This window comes from Pleurodeles waltl, chromosome 7 (assembly GCF_031143425.1).
Source record: "Pleurodeles waltl isolate 20211129_DDA chromosome 7, aPleWal1.hap1.20221129, whole genome shotgun sequence".
NCBI lineage: Eukaryota > Metazoa > Chordata > Amphibia > Caudata > Salamandridae > Pleurodeles > Pleurodeles waltl.
Window position 1 is genome coordinate 1123267224 of NC_090446.1, and position 16976 is coordinate 1123284199.

At 46.5% G+C, this 16976-nt stretch overlaps 1 protein-coding gene across 1 annotated transcript in view; it reads left to right on the forward strand.

The window, feature by feature from the left end:
• The window catches only part of KCTD2 (potassium channel tetramerization domain containing 2), a 223855-nt gene extending 208237 nt beyond the window's left edge, over positions 1–15618 (forward strand). The window contains exon 6 of the mRNA XM_069200110.1: positions 15497–15618. Coding sequence (XP_069056211.1) covers positions 15497–15538 — 42 coding nt within the window. The 3' untranslated portion in view covers positions 15539–15618. The remainder of the gene's footprint in view (positions 1–15496) is intronic.
• The last annotated feature ends 1358 nt before the right edge of the window (positions 15619–16976 follow it).

Here is a 16976-nt window from a genome sequence, read left to right on the forward strand (position 1 = left end):
GCGGACAGGACAGACACAGAAGCCCCCTGCATTACGCCGCGCACTTGGGGTCCACTACTCAATCCGTGGGACATGGCCTACAAGCCTATGGACGACATCTGCACACATAGATGACACAGGGCCATGAATAGCTGTACTTGGCACCCTACAGAGGTGGGGGGCGGGGGCACAGGGCCATGCCTTACGGAGGGGCCTAGCCTACAGAAATCGCCCTGGCCTAGGAATACCCACAGCCCCCTCCCCCACCCAGACACCTCCACTGTGCGCAAAGTCACCAGAATAAGAGTGTACTCACCCCCTTGTGTCTGCTGTGATGTCCTCACGCGCCCATCCAAATCGGGGTAGGCCACCGCCAGGATCCGGAACATCAGGGGGGTCAAAGTCCGACTGGCACCCCTCCCACGTTGGGAGGCCATCCCCAGCTGAGCCTCCGCCGTCTTCCTGCTCCAGCGTTGGATGTCCTCCCATCTCTTCCGGCAGTGGGTGCCCCGTCTCTGGTGGACCCCCAGGGTCCGGACGTCCTTGGCGATGGCACGCCAAATATCAATCTTCTGGTGGGCGCTGACCTATGTGAAATGTACAGGGGGAGAAAAAGAGTCATCACCTTCTGCACCCTCAATGTGAGTGGCCCCCCATCCCTACCCTTGCCATGTGGCACATGCTCTCATCCGTCGTTTGATGCATGCCTCAATCGCTCCCCTCACCACCATCTTTCGTCCACCCCACTACACACAGGCATTGGCCACTAAGCATGGCCCCAGTGTACTTACCTGTTGGTCTGGAGTACCGTAGAGTAGCGCATACTGGGGGAGGACCCCATCCACGAGTTTATCCAATTCCTGAGCAGTGAAGGCAGGGGCCCTTTCCCCAGTCGCATGAGCCATTGTCTCTTCCAGACCGAGGTCACAGCAGCACTTGCAGTGTAGGTCCTCTCCTGTCGAAGATCAGGTATCGAGTGATTAAGCCAATAGAAAATGGCGGTCACGCCCGCGGCGGTGTGTACCGCGACCGCCGGCGCACATCGTCATTGACTCCTGAGACCCATAGGGTTCAATGTTAACCAATGCTGCTTAGCGCCGCGGTCTTTGACCGCCTACCGCCACGGTGTGCCACGCCAGCGCATTTACCTCACATCCCATTGTCGCACTTCACAGGTCAGGCAGCCGCCATTTCAAGGGCCCACATGGCTTACTCTTTTACTGCGTCACACATACCTAGGCCTTGCATCAACACTCATACAAGCCATTCAATGCATTGGGAATCGTGTTTTGTGCAAGCTGTGGTTACGTACCTGTGGGTTGATTGACTCTGCTCGCTGTTGTCCTTCATAGGCACCGTCCGCTGGGACATGCGAGGAGATGGAGGAATCTTCCCGTGTACAGACCGCTGGTAGACCTGTCGACAATGGAGGTAAGACATGTCTTACTGACATACGGGCTTGACCGAGCCACTATTCATGAACTGTGTGCCCAGCTTGAGCCAGACCTGATGTCACCAATCCGCCAACCCACAGGGATCCCCCCTCTAGTGCAGGTGCTGTCAGTACTCCATTTCTTTGCAAGTGGGTCATTTCAAACAACAGTGGCCATAGCATCAGGGATGTCCCAGCCTATGTTTTCCAAGGTGTTGTCCAGAGTGTTGTCTGCCCTGCTGAAACACATGCGCAGCTACATCGTTTTCCCTGAGGTGTGGGATTTGCCTACAGTGAAGGGTGATTTCTATGTCCTTGGTCATATCCCCAACATCATAGGTGCCATTGATGGGACCCATGTGGCTTTAGTACCCCCCAGCAGGAGTGAACAAGTGTACAGAAACAGGAAGAGTTATCATTCTATGAATGTACAGATGGTGTGTTTGGCAGACCAGTACATCTCCCATGTTAATGCTAAGTTCCCTGGCTCAGTGCATGACGCGTACATCATGCGGAATAGCAGCATCCCTTACGTGATGGGTCAACTCCAGAGGCAACGTGTGTGGCTAATTGGTGACTCGGGTTACCCCAACCTGTCATGGCTACTGACCCCAGTGAGGAATCCCAGGACAAGGGCAGAGGAACGGTACAATGAGGCCCATGGGAGAACTAGGAGGGTGATCGAGCGGACCTTCGGCCTCCTGAAGGCCAGGTTCAGGTGCCTCCATATGACAGGTGGATCCCTATTGTACTCACCAAAGAAGGTGTGCCAGATCATCGTGGCCTGCTGTATGCTTCACAACCTGGCTTTGCGACGCCAGGTGCCTTTTCTGCAGGAGGATGGTCCAGATGGTGGTGTTGTAGCAGCTGTGGAGCCTGTGGAGAGTGAAGACGAGGAAGCCGAAGAGGACGACATAGACAACAGGAACACAGTAATACAGCAGTATTTTCAGTGACACACAGGTAAGAATCCACACCGGCATATTACATATACTTAACCACTACTACGTCTCTACTGTCTGTCCTTTTCCCCCAGTGTATGGTAACCGAGTTGTAACTTTCCCTTCCGATTTCAGAGATGTGGGCCCCACTGCGTGACATCTGCTTTGTTTCCCCATGGACTACAGCTGTGTGACAGTGGTATGTTGGCATCACAATGTAAATATGCATTTTGGCACAGTAATCTCTAATACATTTGTAATAAATCACAGCCAGACTCCAGAATGTTTTGTGCAATGACTGTGTTTATTTCTGTGCTCTATATTGGTGGTGGTTGCAGATCGGTGAGGGGTGATGGTGGAGGATTGTCCATGGCAGAGTCCAGACTAGTATTATCACAGGTGCATTGTCCAAATGGCTGTGGGAAGTGGAGCAGGGGCAGTTTAAGGATGGACAGGGTGACAATGTGGGTCAGTGGGATGACAATCAGGGAGGTATCCTTTGCTGGCGGGGGTCTTGGCATCTTACTCTGTCTTCTTCCTGGATCTCAGGGCCCGCTTGCGGGGTGGTTCTCCTTCTGCAGGGGGTGGGGTGCTGGTGGCCTGTTGGTCCTGTGGCAGGGCCTCCTGTCCACTAGCGCCGGCAGAGGTGGTAGGCAGTTCTTGGTCCATGCTAGTGTCAGGGGCCCTTTGTGGTGCCACAGTGTCCCGCAATGTGGTGACTACCTGATTCAGAGCCCCTACAATGGTGCCCATGGCGGAACTGATGGTTCGTAGTTCCTCCCTGAACCCCAAATACTGTTCCTCCTGCAGGAGCTGGATCTCCTGAAACCTGGCCAGGACCGTCGCCATCGTCTCCTGGGAATGATGGTAGGCTCCCATGATGGAGGAGAGGGCCTCGTGGAGAGTGGGTTCCCTGGGCCTGTCCCCCCCCCCTGTCGCACAGCAGCCCTCCCAGTTCCCCTGTTTCCCTGGGCCTCTGTCCCCTGGACCGTGTGCCCACTACCACTGCCCCCAGGTCCCTGTTGTTGTTGGGGTGGTGGGTTAACCTGGGTGCCCTGTAGTGGTGGATACACCGCTGATTGACGTGTCCTGGGGACAGAGGTATGGGCCCGCTGGGTGGGTGCTGTGCTGGTGTTCCCAGAGGGGGGAAGGTCTGCTGTGGCCTGTGGCTGTCTGAGGGGAACCGACTGTCCCGAGGTCCCCGATGGGCCGGGCTGGTCATCTAGATCCAGGTCGACAGAGGTGCTGTCATCACTGTGGGCCTCTTCTGGGGGTGGAGTGGACATTTGTGGACCCTCCTGCGCGGTGACATGGTGTTCGGGTCCTGCAGGGGTATAAATGGATGGTTATTGCATCTGTGAGTGCCATAGCGTGCAATGGGTGGGTGCCCTTGTACCCCAGTGCTGGCATTCCTGTGTGGGGGCTTTTGTGACGGTGGTTTTGGGGGGGGGATAGGGATGTGCAGTGGGCATGCTTTGGTGATGGGTGTCCATGCTTTGTGGTCGCATGCAGGGCTTGGGGTTGGGATGGGTGGCTTGTGATGGTGAGACATTTGCAAGGAGTAGGTGTGATGGGGGTGAGGGTGAGGGTGGGGGTATGAGTTGGCATGCTGGTGGGGTGGGGGGGATGAAGTAGTGAAGGTGAGACTTACCAGAGTCCATTCCTCCGCCGAGGCCCTCAGGATGCAGGATCGCCAAGACCTGCTCCTCCCATGTTGTAAATTCTGGGGGAGGAGGTGGGGGTCCGCCGCCAGTCCGCTGCACCGCGATGTTGTGCCTGGATACCATTGAACGCACCTTCCCCCGTAGGTCGTTCTACCGCTTCCTGATGTCGTCCCTATTTCTTGGGTGCTGTCCCACTGCATTTACCCTGTCGACTATTCTGCTCCATAGCTCCATCTTCCTGGCAATGGAGGTGTGCTGCACCTGTGTTCCGAAGAGCTGTGGCTCAACCCGTGCGATTTCCTCCACCATGACCCTGAGTTCATTCTCAGAAAACCTGGGGTGTCTTTGCGGTGCCATGGGGTGGTGTGGGTGATGTGTGGGGTGGTTTGTGTGGTGATGTGTATTGGTGTGTTGTGTGACGTGCGTGGTAATATTGCTGGGTGAAAGTAAAATGCGCGTCTGGGTGCTCGGATCTCTATTTCTCTGTGCGTGGTCCCGATTCTGGAGGAGTGGGGGTTTGAGGGTGATGTGGGTGTGTGTTTTATATTGTGTTGGGTGTGTGGGAGTGGTGTTTGTATGTGCATCAGGTGTGTGTATTTTGATTTGTACAATGTGGTTGTATTTTGTAAGTGTGTGTGTATTTTGAGCGCGGCGGTGTGTACTGCCAATAGAATACCGCGGTTGAATGACCGCCGCATGGATTCGTGTGTCGTGATAGTGTGGGCGTATTTCTGTTGGCGTGACGGTGGAGGTTTGGTCATCGCCAGTTTCTCGCTGCACTTTGGTGTGGCGGACTTTTGTGGATGTCTGTATTTTGGCGGTTTGCCTGTTCTGGGTCAGAATGACCGTGGCGGTTTACCGCGGCCGCAGCGGTATGTTGGCGGTCTTCTGACAGCGGTAAGCTGATATTCCCGCCAATGTTGGAATGACCACCTAAGTCAAGCTGCAACACCCCAAAACAACAAGCAAACGACAGTCAGCTTGGAAAGATGCACTCTGTAGACTGGCTCAACAAAAAGAACAAGTAGTGTAGGGACACAAGTACTTGGGCAATGCTCTAGGCAAGGGTCAAATGCAAGGAGAGGGTAATGCCGAACACAGAGCTGGCCAGCAGGAAGCAAGCAGTCGAGAGTGGCTTTGAAGTCCACCAACTGTAAGTAATGGGAGGGGTCCAAACCCAGTAACATAAACAAAATGTCTTGAATAGACAGCACATGCGCTATGTGAAACCTAAACACAAACACTCTTCCAGATATCAACTCTACATTCTACATCAGTTTGTCTTTTCTCCAAATTTGTCTTTTAATGGTAGCTGGTCACGTCACAAATGTAGCCAAGATTCATTTTAATTGTGATGGAGGAAAACGGTTCTGGCAGAGGTGAGCGAAGTTGAAAACAGTTATTAGTTCATATTTATCATTAGTTATTAAACAGTCCTCTCCTGCTCATATGGACCCCCATTGTAATTCTATGATTAGATAATACTTGTAATTCATTGATCATGTTTTATGTCTGTATTCTTGGACGGAAGGAAGTTTGTACAAAGCAAATCTGGTGAGGCTGGTGAATCGGATTATATGGGGAGAGGCTTCGCTGAGCACTAGGCCTCTAGGTTTCCAGTGTGACCCCGGCTCACCTTGTGCAGTATTTATTTCTTGGCATACATCGCAGGCCTCAACAGTGTAACAATGCAATGGGGACAAAGGATAAATACCCAAATCAAAGAATTATGAGCGGAGCTCTAAACCAGTGAAGGATGTAGCTTCAAATTGGTTTCAAAGATGGCAGACCTGAACCCTCTGAAGCCGGGGCGAACACACGTATGCTGTTATCAGTCAAGTATCAAATTAATACTGTTGGGGCACAAGTCCTTAAAAAAAAGAAGTTGGGGGACTAACCAAGTAAGGTTGTATGGAACTGACATCATGGCGCATGGCATCACACTGCATGACATCATGGCATGTGACATTGCATGTGGTGGCATCACAGCATAGAAAGTGACATCACTGGGCCTCAATTAATACACTTATTTTTTTTTTAACTCTGCCACAAAGAAATTGGCAGCAAGGAGAAACATGGTGGAAGATCTGTTCTGCTTAACTGGTGGCAAAGTCTGAATTTTAAAATATCTTCTGAGGTTAGGGCACCTGCTGCAGAAATCTTTGTGAGTCCAGTAAATCTCTGGGAATAATAATGGTAAAATAACTCTGGAGGTTAGCACTTTTCCTGGAGAGATCTGTATTTTGTCTAGTCCCAGATTTGAATCAAAGTAGTACAGAAGGTTAATATGTCTCCTACAAAGCACATCATGACAGATTTTTATTCAGATGGCAGGGTTTGTATTCAGGCTCACCGGAAGAGGTTTCCTATCCATGTAAGCCATCCCTGCGAAGACATTAGGGTGGATGCGCTTTTAAGGGACTACCAAGGGTAGGGAATAAGTACAGATTCTCTACCTGACACCCCCCCCCCACAATCAAGAGGAACAAGGCAGCCAACTCTCACATTTCAGCCACAGCTCACAAAACGGCCAGTACTCCTGTAGTGTAGCCATTTTTAATATAGCCTTTGCACGTTTGCTTAAAGCATTAGGCCTCTGTGCACTTTGTTCTAGATGCATTTTATTCAGCCTCGCAATGTTATTTTTCAATAACCAGTTTCACGGTCTTGTTTTATTTTCTTCTATCACACTGTTTAGCTTACTTCGGCACTGGAGTTCTCAAACAATATATTCTTGCTCGCTCTGTGCTGCAGTCAAGGATACAGTCTGGTACATTGCCGATAGACGTGGTAGGAGTTTAGTCTTTAGGGTTCATAGAAAGTACACATTCTTACGTAGGGACGTTTCTTAGAACACCGGCGTGTTAATTTTAAAAACACTTCCTAGTCCTGGTACACGTAAGAGGGAGATTCCGACCAGGGAACCACAACTAGAAGCTGACTGCCCTGTTGCAGATGCTGATCCAGATCTCAGGCCTTTGCTCAGGTATGAGGGTTGATGTCCTCCTGGGGAACCTGAAAGGCAGGATTAGAGCTTAACATGCTGTGCTCAAAATAGAACTTAGAAGAGAGGACGTAATCTATTAGCACTATGATAGCGTTATTTCTATGTTTCACTCTCCTCGTTACTATTTCAATCCTACTGTGTTGTATGGTTCTGGTTATTGTGGCTCACGCCTTGTTATCTAAAATGCAGTTGTTTTATTAAATCAGTCTGTAAAACTTAAACTGCCTCTGTCATTTGTATATGAGACCAGACTGGGTATGAGGGAACTGGTTGGGATCTGAAGTGACCACGACTTCCCTGGGAAGCACTAAGATGTCATGCGCTCGGCTGCCCAATCATCTCTTCCCTCTGGGAGAGATGAGGCACTGCTAGTTAGCCGGAGCACAACCGGATTGGGGGTGACAAGGGTCCTTCACCGTGGGTTAGACTTAGTCCCCCACACTGTGAACGATCCTGCCACCCAAAAATCCAGTAGTCTCATTAGGATAATGAGAGCCTATGCGGCACTCCCACCTTGACAGGTCCACCACTGTACAAGGAGAATATGTTGGTGAACATGGAGAGCTCAGCAGCAGAACAATGATGCACAGCCAACTCCACAATGCTACTGAACATATATGCCCATCAGCAGTAGGACAAAACCGAGGGCCTAATGCAAACCTGCCTGAAGAACTTAGTAAAAGAGCCAAAACAGTCATCCAAAAAGGAAAGACTTTTAGCTGCTTGAAATCTGTATTGGATTCTGTAGGTACGGCAAGCAGGCAGTTTTGAACAGCTACAACTCCACGCCATCATGGGTTTCAGGCTTTAAACAAGAAGTACAAGCTTCTGTCATTAATATGCCTTTCAAGGGAGACAGTCTGGTGAAACAGTGGGTAAAGCGCTGCAGCGCAGGAAAAGAGACAATGAGACAGCAGAGGCAATGGGGGCCTTACAATACAAGGGGCCTTTTCGAGGAGGCCTGACTCAGAGGAGAAGAATACTGATGAGAAGGGAGATAAAGTCACCAAAAATAATATATAATGCCTTCGCACAACCGAGTGCTTTCACGCCAACATCATCAGAATGGCAGTGCAACTCTCCCTCACATCATGCCTTTTGAGGAAGAGGAGTTACCAAAGAGGGGGGGTTCTTCTCCACCAAGTGACTGCGCATAGCCACCCTTCTATACAAGTCAATGGTGGGGGGGGGAGAATCAGAGGTTTTGGATGGTAATGGGGAAGGATCACCCCGACAAATGAATATTAAGCCTCATCCAACATGGTTATTGCATAGAACAACTACATACATCTCTAACAATTAAGCAATAAACAAATAATATCACCAAGGAAGAAATTATGCACTTGTGACAGGAAGTCCAAAACCTCATAAATAAAAGGACCTTAGAACTGGTACCACAAAAAAGAAATACACCAAGTATACTCAACATACTTCTTAGCACCAAAGTTGGACAAAGCACTAAGACCCACACTAGATCTATAGGCACTTAACAGATCGATAAAGACACAAATGTTCAAGATGACATCACTGCAGCAGGTCATCCCTCTCACACGAATAGGAGACATAGCAACTGTAGATCTCGTGAATGCATACCTCCACACACCAATGAGCAGGTTGCACCCTAAATTCATCAGATTTGTAGTAGACAAAGTATACTACCAGTTCAAGGTGTTACTGTTTAGGATAAAGTCAGCACAAAGCATGTGTACAAAATGTCCAGCTACTGTGGCAGGCATTTCAGAAGAAGAGGATTACATGTGTATCCCTACCTGAAGGACTATCTAGTAAAGGCAAAGACGTTCAAACCAGTGCAAAAGCAAAATAAACATAGTTGTAGTGACTCTCCACAAATTGGGATCTCCATCAACTACGTCAAATCATCAACAAAACCAAAAACAGAAAAAAACGTCCTGGGTGTAGCCCTAAACTCAAAAAAAGCAAAGCACTTTCCAGGACTGAATAGTAGACCCAGGTCTCCTTTGACAGAAGGATCAATGTCTGGCAGTAAGCATAATGGGAAAGATGTTGTGCATGATGTTTTCCTAAATTCCCTTTGTACCTGAAGCGAGGTTACACATGAGACCACTACAAGGGTGGCTACAACCGTAATGGTAATAGGCAACGAGGAGTTGGGATGATCTAGTGGTTGTCATATACAAGGTAGAATATAAACAACATTACAATGGGAAGATGTTTCAAACCTCCAACTACCTTGATGACCATTACATTGGACACATCCCATAAAGCGTGGGGAGTACATATGCAAACAGGGGGCTATGGAACCCTAAAAAACAGAACAATGCACAAAAAAAGTTAGAAGACAAAACCCTCTTTTTTTATCACTGAAAGCCTTTCAGAAACAGACGGAAAGAAGGGCAGTTCTAATTCTAACAGACAACACAATGATGATCTACCTTAACAAGCAGGAGTGAACAATGGCTTGCATTCTATCCAAATAGCACAATACATTGGGAATGGTTTCTATAAAGGACGATAACAGTTATTGCATACACCTACCCTGAGAACTCGCATCAGAGGCAGACAAACCAAGCAGGAAAGAAAACGCCACACACAAGTGGGAGCTAAAACAAGGGTGGTCAAGGACATTTTCCATTGGTAGGACGCCACATGTGGATTTGTTCACAACCCACAAAAAACACAAAATCCAAAGTTTTGCCTGTAGATTTCACTACCAACAATCAATAGGAAATGATTGTGGCTGGGAATATCAAATCCCGAATATGGATGGGACAGAATATTGGTACAACAATAATGAATTTGAACAGCAATCTTGTAAACCCAATTATCTCCGTTGCTTCCCAAATAAAAACTTCAGCTCAGATGTCTGCTGAATCCAGACTAGAACATATTTTCCCAGCAAACATTTCCTTTCACACTTCTTTATTAACTGTTGTATAGGGGGCAACCGCAACCCATCACAATACTCATCATAACTCTTCCAGAGGACATTCACACACAGGTTTGTTTCCTCCCCACCACAGCAATACCATATTGTCTCCAACACTTAAAATATACCCATCTTGTTTATTACCATATGAATCACTTGTATCCCCCTATTCCAGGCATATGCATAAGCTGCCTGAAGACAAGCTGATGCTTCTGTGTGCACCAAGTATCTGCTCTGAGGTTGTCAGGGGCATCTATCATCTAGTAAGTCCTTCAGCAAAAGTACTGAAAGAGCGACAGGGTTAATGAGGCAGGCCTCAGATGACAGTAAAATCTTTTAAGACTATGCCCCCAGGCTGTTCTCTGAGGATCAACTCTGGAAAATATTATCCCTCCAGATGTCCTACCCAGCACCGTCTTCTTTCAGATGCAGAAGAGCTCTCTCACAGTGGCTAGGAACATGAAGGCATTCAGTTCAAAGCAGACCTTCCACCACTGCCGTTTGCAGGAAGCCTTTGCCTGCCCATCCATCCTGGATTCAAGTCAGAATATCAGCAACAAAAAAAAGTAATTTTACAAACATATTGTATCCAGAATATCAGCTATGTATATGTAAGTATAGATTTACTAATCGTTACTTCATATCTAAGTACCTTGAATATATGTCTGTGTCGCCAGTAGGTAGCTATCGTTAGTACATAATTCCCATGGACAAAGCATTTTTCCTTTTGCCTATAACTTTGGCGCCGTTTGACAAATTTTCACAAAATTGTCGAAACTAGTACACTACTGAGTTTGGCTTCTGCCTTGAAAATTTCAGGGAGATCCGTCAAGTGGGGGCCGAGAACAAGGGGGTGGTCCGCATGCCTACAGCCTGAACCGCTGAACGGAATGACATCAAATTTGGCAGAATGCTAGATTTGGGTCCAAAAAGATCTCTTTTTGTGATTTAGTGTAAATCCATTCAGTAGTTTTTGTCTTATTAAAGAAAAATGAATTTCTATATCTAGGGACACGGATCCTCCGCAGATATGACAGATCTCATGCTAAGATCTGATTGGTTGCCAACACTTCAACCAGTAAGCGTTGGCAGCCATCTTGGGACTCGGATTCAGCCAAGTCCCCAAAAAAGTAAATTAAGAAGAGAAGGGGGCAGGGTAGGAATACCCTGACCCACATAGACCTGGTGGTGGGTCTCCAAGGCACCCCACTGCGACCAAAAAGCCTTTCTTTTCAATTTTTGCATAAAAAATCATGGAGGATCAGCAAATCTCTGCAAACCTTTTTTTTTTTTTAAAAAACAAGCACGGTCTCCTGTGCTTATTTAAACTCTAGCCCCCGGGAGCACCAGGCCAATTTGATATATGTATACTGGGGAGGGGGAGCACTGCCCCCCTCTGAGGGCCACTTACAGCTCGGGGACTGCCACCTCCCCGGGGCAGGGCCCAACTTTACAAGGGGAGGGGAGGTCGCACTTCCTCCCTCCTGGGCCATTTTTGGCCCTAGGGGCCACCACCTCCCTAGGACCAGCCTGTGCAATTTTAATGGAGAGGGGTCAATAATGGCCCTAAGATAACTATAACTCACACCCTCACCATGCACTTCTACTTATCCCACATAGTATATCAGTAATGACAACTTCTATGACATCATTTATAATATAACTGCAACATTTCCAATAAAATTATTGTCGAGAAAACTGCATGGCAAGCGCGAGTTATAGTTGCCTTAGGGCACGAGTGATAGTTTCTTGAGATAAGTATAACTGTTAATTTCTGTTTTTGTGCATGTAAAATATGAACCCAACTATAACGTCCCTCTAACCTTTGTTTTTTGAGTGAATTTCTGTTTCCTAACTATAACGTAACCTTTGTTTTTTTCAGTGTATATATGTATATATATCAAAATATATATGTTAGGCTCACATTTTAAACGTACCAAACCATAGAAATTCACCAGTTATAGTTATCTCAAGTAACTACAACTAGTGCCCTAAGGTAACTATAACTCGCTATGCACAGTTTTTTCCTAAAATGTTTTACGTCAAATATTACATTGATGTTATCAAGGATGTTATCAAAGATGTCATGGGTGCTGTAATTTGTGGGGTAAATAGCAGTGCATGGCGAGGGTGTGAGTTATAGTTACCTTAGGGCACAAGCGCAGCGGAGGTTGCCCGCAAGACCTGGCCTGCAGCCAGACTCTGCGGCCAACCCCCCTAACCACCCAACCCCATGGTCTGCATGGCCATTTGGCTGTGTGTGGCAGAAGTTGGCCGCGGCTTCTTTGGGTGTCAGAACAGGTGTGAGAAGGTATATCGGGGGTGAGAGTGACTGTGAGCGTGTCAGTCTGGGTGTGAGCGTGTGAACATCAGTGTTTTACTGGGTGTGTCATTGTCTGCCCGGGTCTTTGGGTGTAAGAGGCTGTCAGTGGGTCTCTGAGAGGGTGTACGAGGCTTTCAGTGGGTCTGTGAGTGGTTGTGAGAGAGTCTGAATGGTTCTGTGAGTAGGTGCATGTGTGTCTGACTGGGGCTGTGTGTGTGTGCTCACGAGGCTCTGAGTTGGACTGTGAGTGGGTGCGTGAGTGTCTGAATGGGTGTGTGAGTGAGTGTGTAAGGGTCTGAGTGCGTGTGTGAGTGGGATAAATTGATTGAAAGAGAAAGAAAGTGAGAGACAGAGATAGAGTTTTTAGGCTTTGATGTATGATATACTTAGAATGAGATATTTCTGTACAATAAAAAAAAAGTATTTGTCATTTAAAAAAAATAAATTAATTTGTACTTTGAAGAAAAAAAAAAGAGGGAAGCAAGTCCAGCTAGACTGGAACCCTGAGTGCTCAGTCTGAAGGTCTGTGACCTTCACACTGAGCTATAGATTTCTTTTTTTTTTAGTTTTTTGTCAGCCCTTTATGGGCTTTCTGGCACCGCGGGGAGCCCTAGATTTTTTACGGGCTATCTGGTGAAGATGAAAGCTTCGGTTTTTGACAGCAGGACCTGCTTGACAGGAATCAAAGTGTTTGCTGTGGCTTAGCTGCAGCTGCAGAGCTGCAGCCAAGCCACAGCAAACAACTATGTCCTGAGGGTGGGCATCCTGGGACATAGCAGGAGCCGGCCCTGGGGGGTAGAGGTCCCGAGAGCCATCAGTGGTTCCATGAAGGGGGCCAAGGGGCCCCTCCTCCAATGATCATAGCCCGGGGAGGTGGTGATCCCCGGGTCTAAAGGTGGTCCAAACCGGACCCCCTTCACTATTGTTTTATGTATGCCCCAGAGAGTTGGTGATCCCCGGGGCTGTAGAACTCCACAAAATTTGGCAGAGTGCAATGTCTTGACCCAGAAATTTTACTTTTTAAATCGAAGCCTGCCAGACAGAACAGCTGGTTTACTAACAACATATTGGGGGCATTCTGAAAGCTTCCTTGGGAAAACATTTTGCCCGGTGCTTACCATTGGCTTTGGATTTTGTAACTCACATTTGCATGCTTTCTATTTGCTGATTTATTTGTTTTATGGTGTCTAGTATGTTTGAGCCCTTTCGTGGAGCATAGCTTGTTTACTGTGTTCATCCACGAGTGCTAACTTTCTGTAAACAGACCTCCCCATTTTGTTCTTATTTTGTCACATTTGCTGTGAGAAAGCTTGTCTTTACTTTTCTCTCTCTGACTTCAAAGTTAGAGGATTTATCTGACAATCTGGGGGTGTGAAAGGAAAGGATTTTTTCTAGCACACCACAAAATTTAAATGTCTATAAGTGTCTATAAATGAACTGCGCACGTTTCAGAGTATATCAGAATTAGAAAAGCACAAATTAAGCACTTTTTTGTACTTCTGAAATGTTAAAAAACAAGCAAATTAAAATACGATCGAAACAAATCACTACACTAGATGATGCCATTTCCACACATTATTGTTTGAGAGTTTATCAATAAAACTGTATGCTTGTGCAAATGAAATGGTCAATTCCACTGAAAATATTTTGCCTGTAAGGTACCAGCACACCATGCATGCTCCACGTTACGCCACGTTTCTCCACTCTATGCCACTCTACTCCCCTACACTCTACAAACTCTCCATGCCACTGCACTTTATGCCACATCACTTTACACCAGTCCACTCTACTCGACTCTACAACACTCCTTTCCACTCCACAACAGTCTACTCTACTTTATGTAGTTCCTTCTACACCAGTCTATGCCACTCAAATCTATGACACACTACTCCATTATGCCACCCAACTCTACAACACTCTACACCACTCCACTCTACACTCTACAATACTCCAATTCATGGCAATTCACTCTGTTCCATGGCACTCCACTCTGTGCCACTCTATTCTACAACACTCAGACACTTCACTCTACGACACTTCACAACATTCCTTTCCACTCTACACACTCCACAACCCTTCGCTCTATGCCGCTGCACTCCACTCTACAGCACTCCACTCCACTCTCCTATAGCCCACTTTTAGCCATGCGGAACAGCAGCCACACTGGTGTACCACATGGCTAAAACACATTGGCAAAGCCAATAGCTCTTGCATAGCCGAAACCTGTCGGCTTTGCCAATATTTGTTCTGGCTTGGTATAAATTTGTTCAGTAGTTTTTGAGAAATGAGGGTAGAAAATTCATAGATCTCTAGTCAGTTGGGTTTGCAGGAAGCTTGCAGGAGTCCCACAGACACGCAACTGTAAACAATAGAGCGATCTGATTGGCAGTGAGGGCTTGGCTGATTCGTTCTTGCTGGAGCTAAAGGCTCTCATCGAGTCACGCAAAAGCTTACATTCTGATTGACTCTTCTCTTAAAACACACGGCTGCTGCAATGAAACGTGTGAACACGGAATACTTGAGGCAGCGTAATCCTGAATCCATTTCGGGCCTCTTCAATGCATTTAAAGCCACTCCCTGCCCCTTCAGCTCATTTTTGCAGCTTTCTGCTTTCTCCAACTGTGACGCTTTTTCGTATTTCTCTTCCTCCGTCTTTTCCATATGTGTCTTTTGCTCGCAGCAAAGGCTTGAGCAGAAGAATAAGCACTGGCCCTCAAAAATAAGTGCTGGTGCTCTGCACCGGAAACAACAAGCACAAATCAAGCACTGCAGCCACTGTTAAAGGACTCGATTCCCTTATCCTGAAAATAAAAATAAAATAAGGTATGAGGGCAGGGTAGGGATACTCAATGGACCTTACCAAGGGGGGAGGTGAGTGCAGAGAATGACACATATAAGGATAGGCCTATTTGTTTTATGTGCGGAATCTCTGTAGTCGTAAAATCACTATTACAAAAATTAAGGTCGTAATCTGTGAGCACCAAAAAAATACTAAACACGTAAATATGTTTACACTTGTGAATAAGAGAATAAGCTAATGAGTGGCATATATTGATTAATGAGAAAATTTGATATTTGATTAACAGTAATTGAAAATAACGTGTATTGTGCAAAATGTGCCCACAGGGAGTGGTCACCATCTGTGTTAACAGTACTAAATATTGTGAAATGTTTAAAAATATTGTATTAATATGTTATAATTAACGTCATAATCTATGTTTTGTACTGCCATATGCTTTTAGCTTTGCCAGAGGACTAGTCGGCACTGGGCCTTGCTTGCTTAAACGTGGAGACGCGATGAGCCGCCGCAGACTGGAACTGGAGAAGGAGACCTTGAACTGTACAGAGTTCACCATGAAGCATTGCTAGTAAAATCTGCAAACTCACCGGCGGACAAGAGACGATCAGAACAAATTGTTACAATTATGTGTAGAGTAGGCTAAATGTACTTTCTCAGGACTCGAACAATGGAGCTACAGACTAAGAGCTAGGAGAAACAATTCTGTTACCTGAAGAACCGGATGATGTGCTCATCGACAAGAGGACCAATCATGTTAATGGAACTTCACTCTCAAAATAACGTAGACAAGTGGTAAACAAAAATTATAGGTTAGAGTCATAACCCCTGATAAGGTTGACCAATGGGCAAATTGTGGGACGGACTGAGAGACCCTAATAAAAAGTCATGACATGAGGGGAAAAAACCAGAACGGAGGGTAGAGAATCAAGAGGCGAAAGTGATGACGTCAGAAAACGCTGTCCGAAGTGCTGAAACTTGGGCTTGCTTTCTGTGAGCCTTGCTGATGACTGATGACTTGGATACGAAGAATGACTTGTTGCTGATCTATCTTGGATAGGTAGCTATAACCTGGCTGACTAATGAATGCCTTTTCTTTCTAGGTACCAACTGCACTGTTTTAGAATGTTTTCCTCTTCTAGATAGATTTTTTCCAAATTAATGATTTTTACTAAATTGTTTTCGCATGAAGCCCCACATGGCGATGCTAATTTGAGGATAGGCAGGCTGACAAGGGTGACTTAGGGAGACTTAGACTGACTGCCTTATATTGCTGAATTATTCGATTGCTCATGAATTACTATGCTTTGTTTAATGTTGATCGCATATTAATAAGGTGCAGAGAATTCATTACTTATGTTGCTAATAAAGATTGGTAATCGTGATTATTATTGAATAAAAAAAAATCCTGATTAGAATTGTAACTAATAGGGAATAAAGCAGAACTAACTTCCACATGAGTGATGGTGGATTTTCTGATTAGATTAGTTCATGGCATTTTAAATTGATTGGCTTGATTTAATGAAGTTTTCTTTTACTCGCTATACTTGACTAGGATACCCTATGCGATCCAAAAGATTCATCGACCAATACGCGTCCCCTTGTAAGTTTACTTACTAAGGACAAGGCGCACTAGCAAGGCCTTGGCGGACAATTTATGCATCATGTTGAGAGAGTGGGGAATCCAGATAGGAGCCAAGGTGAATAGTCTCACTCTACGTGTTTGATGCCCTCCTGTATTATTGGCAACCTGAGATGGGGGTCAGCGGATGCTGCAAAAGCTGGGGAAGTTTGAAAGGATTACTAGCTTGAATGTGAACCGCAACAAGTCATTGGCTTTCCAGTGGCCAGTTAGGCTGACAGGTCTCGACAATCACTACCAGAGCTGGGGCTGAGATAGGAAACGGACTGGTTCTGCTATCTGG